Raw genomic sequence first — 8,896 nt, forward strand, 5'->3', positions numbered from 1 at the left:
TTCAACAGAACAGTAGCCATGGCAAGATCTGTAGGGAGACATACATAAAAGGTGAATTTAGCAACAAAATGTAATCACCATAATACATATAATACCAGGAACTAACCTACCTAGCTGCTTTCTCCCACACTTGTGTAGAACAAGGAACAGCTCCACAAACTGGAAACAGCGCTTGTGGAAAGAAGACGTTTTGTCATCAAAGCCAGGCAGAGTCGTGCAGCTCCACTCTCAGACAACTTCTCCCTCATGCCTAATGGCTACAAACACGATCATCAAAATGTGCTTCATAGCTCAGGCTCCCATGCAGTGGTGGCAACTTGAAGACAGGTTTGCTTGGTAACTACAAACATTAAATAGCTTTGGCAAGTAGCAAATAAAACTTTTTTATGTGCACTGATATTCAGCACCAAAGGTCACACTATTATCAGAAAAACTAACTTATTTCCTAGGAAGATGGAGTCTGGACACGTTTAGAGACAAGATGCTTGGTTTCTGTAAAGATGTGAAAAAATACTCTGTCATACAGTCAAGAACTGATTAAGAGGTGGTATTGTCACTACCTGGCCAGTGTCTCACCCATCTCTGTTCCCACCTGGACGCATGGTAACTGCAACTCTTCCATGATGGGCATTACTCGCACCGCAGAGTCCACTGCCATCAGCAAGATGCTCCAAACATTTGCACCCTCCCTTCGCTCAGGATCTCTGTAGAAGATGAATGGCAGAATTAGGCAAAAAAAGCCCTTTGACTTCCTAGCTGTTAGTCTGAATCTGGGATAACGTTCTCTCAGTTGCCTGTGCCCACTGACTCTACAGCTATGCCTGAGATGAGTAAATGTCTCAAAGGCAGGTAAAACTCGCTGAACGTCAGATGTTTTGTACTGGAAATGAAATCCGGCTTTTGTGGCTCATCTATCTCATTTCTTGATTTTTTTTCTTGTTTTCTAGTCAGGTTTAGGCCTTCTCTGCGTGGAAACCTCAAGGGGAAACCAGTGGTTAGTTTTCAGTCAGCAGAGCCTTTTTTCAGAAACTCCCATAGATGTCCTTTTAAAATGAGGCAATAGCAAAAACCGTAAGCTGGGAAGTAAATCCCGAGTCTTTTCCCAAGCTGTCTGCCTCTGTTAGGATCTCCTATTGTTTAGTTTTATTTTTCTGGTAATTCACTGGCAGATGACTCCAACACAGATCAATCAAAAAAATTAGGTTAAAAAATCCAGTGTATCTAGAAGATGGTTCATCTCTGTAGATGAAACAAACCACCTCTACCTTCTGTTTTGAATAAATTCAGATTTTAACTGAAGTGGCCTGGCTTACTTCCAGTTTACAGTAATTCTATTCCACTTACCTGAAATTCTCCTTTTCATACTACTCTGATGAACTGTTTGCAATCTCTCAACTGCCTGCAATGGTTGCAAAGTGCTGCAGGAGCAAGAGTGGTTCTGGCAGGGGCACGTAAAGTGATTTCTTTGTAGGCAGTGATAAAATTTCCAAGTGCATCCTCCACTCACACAAATCTGTTTCCCTGTAAGAAACATGGAATTTCCACAGGCTCTGATGGGAGCTGAATTAAGCAGACATGGGTGCTTTTGTATATCCCAATGCTTCCCCAGCATATTCTGTACTGATACATTGAAGGCACTTAGATTATTAGTTGGCTAGAAAGACAGAATTTATACACAAGGAAAAAAAACTTATGCTGGAACCCTAAAAATCAGTATTATTAAATGAAAACAATGAGGTTATATGATGAAGACAATTTTATTTTCACCATAATGGTTTGTTTCTAGTTTCCTTTGATGCCATATTTTGCCTAATGTTTTTCTGGAAGAGAAGTAGCTTGAAATCTCCTGTGAAAGAGAAGGAGCAGAGCGCTGAAGTTAAAAATGCTCCTTGTACTTCAAGTAGTGTTTTGGTACAGCTGTTTGGCAAGCACCGTAAATACTTACTGCATTTTATTTCAAGGCTCAGAGGCTTCTTTTATAACCTTTTTTCCTTTATTGCTCCAAAACAGCAGCAAAACCCAACACTTTCCTATCCATATACAATGTGTTACTAACTGAATCCAGCCTGGAAACTCCTGTGGGATGTCCGTGTCTTCCGAACATCCTAACTTTCTGAGCTGAGTTGGAAAGTGGAAGCCACCTTCCACTTTATTTAGCAGCATTTTAATGAGTAGGAGAAGTTTCATACCCTTACACCCATAGGCTGCGTGTGAATTTATTTTATACTGTTTAGGTACTTTGCAACCTGTCAACAAAGAAATGTCATAAATATGAAGTGTCATCCCATAAAATCATACTCTTTAAAGTGGCAGTTTGGAATCTTGTTCATGAACTGGTGTGCTCTTCCAGTACAGAAGTGGTAAGTGGAACTGGTTCTTAATTAAAAGAGTACGAAATTAAATGACTGCAAGTATCTTATTCATCAAAAGACTGAGACTGATCTTCTGCATATAGAAGAAAAAACCCAAACTATTCTCCAAATGATTTAAGAAGCTGACAAATAAGAAGAGGTTTATTAATCAGTGTGGTCTAACCTCATTTAACGGGAAGAAGTGTGGGGGTTTTGCTAACACATGAAACTGGGACCCAAAGGTGACATGTATTTTTCATACTTTGTGGATGGATCTGCACCTCTTGGTTTGTTTCAGAGGATGAGGATGCAGCTAGATATTCCTGAACAGCTTGCTTCTGTTCCAAAGTAATTCCTAAAATAGGGCACAAGCCAAAATGCAAGTGAAATTCATGTTCTTTTAAAATAAGTTATCCTGTCTAATAAAAGGTAGAACTTTTCTGTTATTCAGCGGTGGAAGATGTCCTGATTTACAGTTCAGATACAATTGACAGCTTCATTTCACATCATTCTTTTTCCTCGTCAGTGAATATCTGAATCACACACTGAAAAAAGCAACTGCAGACCTCTTCTATAAACCCACTTACAAGCAGGTGGTGCAGACAAATTGAAGAAATAAGCCTTGCTTTCTCCTGTTTTTCTAACAGATTTTTTTTTTTTTCCCCCCAAGAAACCTTCAGCCTAGCACCTAAAGCACTTCATCAAATGGGATTTAGACACTTATCTGGTTTTGGAAGCCCCATGTGCAAAATTGTTGGGATGGTTACCCTAGGCTTTGTATCTACCCATCCATAAAATGCTACCTCCCCCCCAACTCATATATACCCACACTCAACCCTTCTTCTTCCCCCTCCAAACTCAAAAGCAATAGAAAACCAGCTTGGTTTCTGGCACTGATGTTGTATCTGGCAGCATTGCTCCACAAATGGTTAGAAGCCAAACAAATATGTATTTAACGGGAATTATGAAAATCAAAAGTACAAGGTTCAACTATTTGAAAAAGCACCTTCTTCCTCCACATCAAAGGGCTCACTGATTTCTTGTTGAAGTTCTGACCAAAGTGAAGCTAAATGGGTGAAAGGAGGGGAGAAAAAGAAAAAAATCTAATCTCAGGAGCTGTGTCAAGCAAGTACTTTATGGCTCATCCAAAGCTGATCATGAGACAACTCCTGAATGTAAATATGATTTGTCTGGCAAATGTTAAGAATCTGTCCAAGCATATTCTCCAAGAATTATTTTCCTTTGCTGTCTTTTGTGTGTCCTCAAACTTTGTATTCCTTGAAATCCCAAACATCTATTCACATTAATAAAGCGTTAGGGCATTTGACCAGGAAGACTGGCTCCGTTGATTTCAGCACTTAAATACGGAAACCACTCTTGTTGTTTTAACCACTTCAACTCCCATCATCTCAGTTTATTTTCTTATCCTGTTTAACTTCTGTTCAAAATCAAACAGGAAGCAATTAAGGTGAGCCTACTACAAAGCAACCCTCAAAATACGTAGCCCAGTCCTTACTGCAGAATGAAGGTCATGCCCCGAAAATGCGATTATTCATATTTGTAAGGAATGCAGAGCCCATATGCTGAGGTAAAAATACAACACCTCAGCCTTACTTTCAGCAGACATATGACTACGGCCAAGACAGACATTGATACAACCCCTTCACGGAGGCACTGGTGGCAACACTGGTTGAACCGACAAAGCACATTAGACCAATGATTTTATCTACTCGAATTAATAGAAGTGGGGAGGAAGAAACCCAACTCCCTCCTAAGCTCCAAAACTACAATAATTTCCTCTCACCTAACTCCTTTTTTACTTTTGTCAGCTCACTGCTATGACAGGGAGAGGGATGCCATAGAAATAAGCATCTAATGGACAACAGTGGGAGACAAAGCAAAGTCTTTACACAGGATTTAGCTAATTATATTTTGGGCAAATATTTATTTATCTAAAAACAAAATAAAAATCATTTTAAAAAGAAAAATGTATTTAAATAAAAAACAAAATTGTGAAATGTTATGGCACAGAAGTTCAAGACAAGTATAAATCCAGTTGCCACAACTGTTGCGTATTAATGTTGCACATTTTTCTATAAAGGCTTTATTAAAGGTATTTACATGGCAATAAGATGTGTAAATATATACAGCATTCTGGGGACAACTTTTTTTTTGGATTCTCATATGAAAAAATGCCTTAAATACAAAATTTTAAAAGAAAAAAAGTTGAAGAGTTCATCCCCAAGCATGAAGAATGTCCCATCATCCCTTATGTCCAAAGTATCAATTATGAGGCAGTTTTGAGGTTCTGGCCAAACCCTTGGGAGATTCAGCCAAGGTTGTGTAGTCTCAAGTTAAGTCGCACAGCATGCAGTTGCAATAGTTCCATACGCGATGGACTGGTGTAGTTCATGAATGATATTAGAAACGTTAATATTTTACCATATTTTCAGTCTAGTCTGGGTTATTCTAAGCGATGCCCAAGAGTTCCTACGCACAAGAGTTCCTTAGCTGCTCGAGTTTGTGTTTCAACTGTTCTCTCCTCCTCCGCAACTGTTCTTTCTCTGCGATCAGTCTGTGTTCGTCTGACTGGATGGAAAGAACGTACTCTGTTGCTTTTTTCAGGATGACAACCTTGGGTGCCTTTTCATTGTTGGCCACCTCAGGTATCTGGTCACGCAAGGCAAAGAAACTCAACTTCAGCTCATTTCTCCTCTGGCGCTCCAAGACATTGTGTGTTCGCCTCTTGTCGTTCTCTTCCGAATCTGATGTGCGGGGACTCGAGCATTTTCGGTTGTTGCTGATCTGTTTGAGAACTCTGCCACTGTCCAACTTTAGTCTTTTTGCAGCTGGGTATTCAACCTTGGTGGAGGGAGGAGCGGCGTAATTGTGCTGATGGATGTTGACGTGACACCGTTTGAGAACCAGCGGGCTGTGGTGGGGCTTACTGTGCTCCTCTGATGTGTCGGTGCTGGACTCTGTGCTGGATTCAGATTCAGTTGCTTCAGCTAATGTAACGACATCGATTTCCTCATCTTCCTCTTGTTCTTCTTCTGCAAGGGGGAAAAAAAATTAATATTCATAAGCTGATCTGTGCAAATACTCTCAAGACCACTGTATTTATAAGGGAAGGGTACTCCTGAGCTGCACGAGGAACCCATTGACCAAACCCTCCTTAAACCCATTTGATACTGCTGGACGCCGCTTCCCCCAAGAGCCTTTCCTTTAAGGAAGCAAGGCTTCAAGTGCAATAAGACACACGGACTGCGCTCCAAACCCCGGCTCCCTGATTTCAAAAGTTGCGAGATCTTGTGTAATTCCGAGGAGCGCATGAAAGATAGAAGTTTAACCTCGGTTGTCAGCAGTACAGCGCAATAAAGCTCCCAGACTCAAGCTGCCCTTAATTAAGGATTTAGAAGGCTTTGGCCACGCCTCAAAAGAAAGCTTACTTAACACACATGTGTATTCAGAGACATTTTCTGAATCTCTCTTGATCTGCTAATTTGTGGAAAATCCAAGGGAGGGGAGGAGGGGAAAAAAAAAAAAAAAAAGGCAGGCTGTAGCGCTTTGAGTAGAAACTCACTTTCAAACCAAATTTATGAGGGAGCGGAACACGCTGTCAAATACCTAAGGAAGCATTTCTAAAACTTTCCCAGCCCCATTCACTCCTCTGCAGTCACTTTCACTAGCGCCTCCCCGACTGCCATTCCCCCCGCGGCCCTCGGGCGGGAGTTTAACCCCTTCCCGGCCCACCACGCGTGGCACCGGGACCCCGCGCTGGAGACCGGCTCTGACCCCCCGGTGAAAGTTCCTCTCTCCCGCGCTTCCTTCACCCCCCTCCACCCCCGGAGGGAAAACTGGGCTGGCTGTCCAGGAAATAAATCCGTCGGGAGTCTCTCCGCACCTCGCTAACGTGGCATTCAGAAGAGCCCACGCGGGAAGACGGGGGTGTGCGAGGCGGGCGCGGGGCCGCCCCCCGCTGCCCCGGCGGAGCCCCCCGCCCTCCCCCGAGCACGCGTGGGCCCCCACTCACCCGAGTCGCTGCTGGTCGTGGGCGGCGTGTCGACGCCCAGCAGGGACGCGGGGCTGGCGCCGGGCGGCCCGGCCCGCGGGGCCCGCTCGCTCAGCGGGTAGGGGAAGACCACCGAGGGGTCGATGCAGTCGGCGGCGGCGGCGCCCAGGTCGTGCAGGTAGAGGCCGGCCGAGGCGGCGGGGGAGGCGACGAGGCCGGGCGGCGGCGGGCCGGCGGGCGGCGGGCCGGGGCGGGCGGCGGGGCCCCCCTCCCGGCGGGCCGCCTGGTAGGAGGCCAGCTTCTCCGAGACCACCTTCTCCAGCTTGGCGGCGGCGGAGAAGCCGCTCCACATGCAGTCCTGGATGATGATGGACTTGACGAAGGACTCGTCGTCCGGGTCGCAGATGAAGCTCTGGTTGACCATGTCCCCACCGAGGAGCTCGGTCACTATCTCCAGCTGGTCGGCGGTGGAGGGGAAGCAAGAGGCGGCGGCCAGGCTGGAGCGGCGGCTGGGGGAGAGCGGCGGCGTGGGCAGCAGTTCAAACTTCTTCCAGATGTCCTCGGACGGGGCGGGGGGCTGCAGCTCGCTGCCCCGGTGCTGCGCCGCCAGGTAGAAATTCTCTTCCTCCTCCTCAAAATAGAAATAAGGCTGCACCGAGTCGTAGTCGTAGTCGTAGTTCTTGCTGGAGAAGCCGGCGCTGAGCGGCATCGCGGCGGCTGGTGCCTGCGGACAGGACGGGGCAGAGGGGGCCGCCCGGGTGAGCCGTGCTCCGCCGCGGGGACCGGCTCCCCCCGGCCTCGGCGGGGCCACCAGCCCCCCCCACCGCCGGCGCGCAGCGCTCCCTCCCAGCCCGCCGCGCCGGCGGGGAAACGCGCAGCCGCGTTTCGTAATTAAAAAAAATATATTATAATAATAAAGAAAAAAAATTATCAAACGCAACGCGACCTCCCTTCACCCCCTCCCGAGCTCGACAGGACACCCGTGTGGCGCGACCTGATCTACCGAGGGGTCGGCTGCCGCCGGCTCCCGGACCACCCTCCCCGCGGCCGGCGGCTCCCCCGGAGGGGCTCCCACAGCTCGGCCGCCCTGCGCCGCTCGGCTCCCCGCCCGCCGCCCCTCCGCCGCGCTCACACGGGGCACGGCTCCGGCCGACGCCCGCACGGAGCCCCTTCCCTGCCGGGTCGCCGCGCCGTGCCCTGCCCGCGTCCCGCAGCCCGGCGGGAAGGGGCGGCGGGCGCCCGGCAGCTTCCAGCCGATCGCCGGGCTGCGCCCCAGCCACCCACCTGGGCGTGCTGGCAATGCACGGGCACGGGCAGGGACCTTGGCAAACTTTGCCAAATCCTGTCATATATACACGCATGTATATATGCATATAAGCCATGTGCAATAACCATAGCCTGCCCGCGCATATACAGGAGAAACAAATGCTTCCCCCCCTCAAAAAAAAAAAAAAAAAAAAAAAAAAATTTAAAATCCGAGCGCAGGAAAAAGGATGGGGCACGCCAGTGCCCCGGCAGAAGCGAGCGTCCCTCGGGAGGGACCGTCGATATCCACGTCCGCGGAGCGCAGCCCCGCCGGCAGCCCGGGTGTCAATCAGCCCGTGTCAATCCAAACGCCACGACCGCGGGGAAACGAACGATGGGGCCCGCAACTCACCGGCTTCTCCAACGCGCCAGCTGCGAGACGTAGGGAAGCAATTACTGCGGGCGGTGCGAGGAACGACAAAACAAGGGGAAAAAAATGTAACAAGAAAATAAGAAGAACCGCCGGAAAGGACGGTAAAAAAAAAAAAAAAAAAAAGAAAAAAAGAAAAAAAAAGAAAAAGACAAAACGCCGAGAGAACGTAGCTCTCTTCTACCACGGTTTAAAAAAACCACATGGAGCCGCGGAGAGAAGCCGCCTTCCCGGCGTGCAGCAGATTGTAGGGTCCAAGGCGGCGCGGCGCGCTCTGTCCAGTACAAAAGAAGTTTAGTTGCTTTTGCTCCTTTAAAGCGCACGAAGAGGGTGGGCGGGATGCGCCGCGGGGCGGGGGCAGTACCGTGGATCCCTGTGTACGCCGCCGCTGGCAGCCGCGCAAGCTCCGCGCTTCAACCGCGGAGAGGGCGCGCCGCGAGGGGGCGGGCGCGTCGCTTCCGCGTTACTCCTCCGCGTTACTCCTCCGCGCTTCTTGTGCCCACCGCTCCTCTTTCCGCCGCTCGGCTGCGGACAGATCTGCGGTGACTGTTTTCTCCCTGCCTCCGCCGGGCAGGAGGGAGGCGATGCAGCGCTCCGCGGCCCTTTTTATTTATTTTACTATATTTTTGGGGGGCTTTTTACTACGAGCTGCGCAAGGAGAGGTCGGAAGTAAACATAGTAAAAAAAAAACAAAAAACAAAAAAACCCGAGTAGGGATTAAAAGGCAGCCCCGCGTCGCTCCCCTCCTCCCACCAGCTTTCCAGCAGGGAGAGCGCGATGCCCCCCGATGGCGGCGGCCGGGGAAGGGGCTTCGCCTTCCTCTCCCCACCTCAAAAAGGCTTCGGCGCGCACCGAGGG

At 48.7% G+C, this 8,896-nt stretch overlaps 1 protein-coding gene across 1 annotated transcript; it reads right to left on the reverse strand.

Annotated features, from left to right (window-relative positions):
- Positions 1-4,426: 4,426 nt before the first annotated feature.
- MYC (MYC proto-oncogene, bHLH transcription factor) lies at positions 4,427-8,533 on the reverse strand. Its single transcript, XM_074898435.1, has 3 exons — positions 8,021-8,533; positions 6,385-7,087; positions 4,427-5,404 (listed from the first exon to the last, which is right to left on the reverse strand). The coding sequence occupies exons 2-3, from the start codon at positions 7,070-7,072 to the stop codon at positions 4,842-4,844; spliced, it is 1,251 nt and encodes a 416-aa protein (XP_074754536.1). The 5' UTR covers positions 7,073-7,087; positions 8,021-8,533; the 3' UTR covers positions 4,427-4,841.
- Between the last annotated feature and the right edge of the window lie 363 nt (positions 8,534-8,896).

The sequence above is a fragment of the Athene noctua genome, chromosome 2 (assembly GCF_965140245.1).
Source record: "Athene noctua chromosome 2, bAthNoc1.hap1.1, whole genome shotgun sequence".
NCBI lineage: Eukaryota > Metazoa > Chordata > Aves > Strigiformes > Strigidae > Athene > Athene noctua.

What these genes read in the sequence shown, in the direction of transcription:
- MYC (XM_074898435.1), bottom strand. Translation starts at nt 7,072, where the DNA reads ATGCCGCTCAGCGCCGGCTTCTCCAGCAAGAACTACGACTACGACTAC. An exon ending in CACGACCAGCAGCGACTCGG is followed by an intron (nt 5,405 to 6,384) that starts GTGAGTGGGGGC and finishes TCCCCCTTGCAG; the next exon opens with AAGAAGAACAAGAGGAAGAT.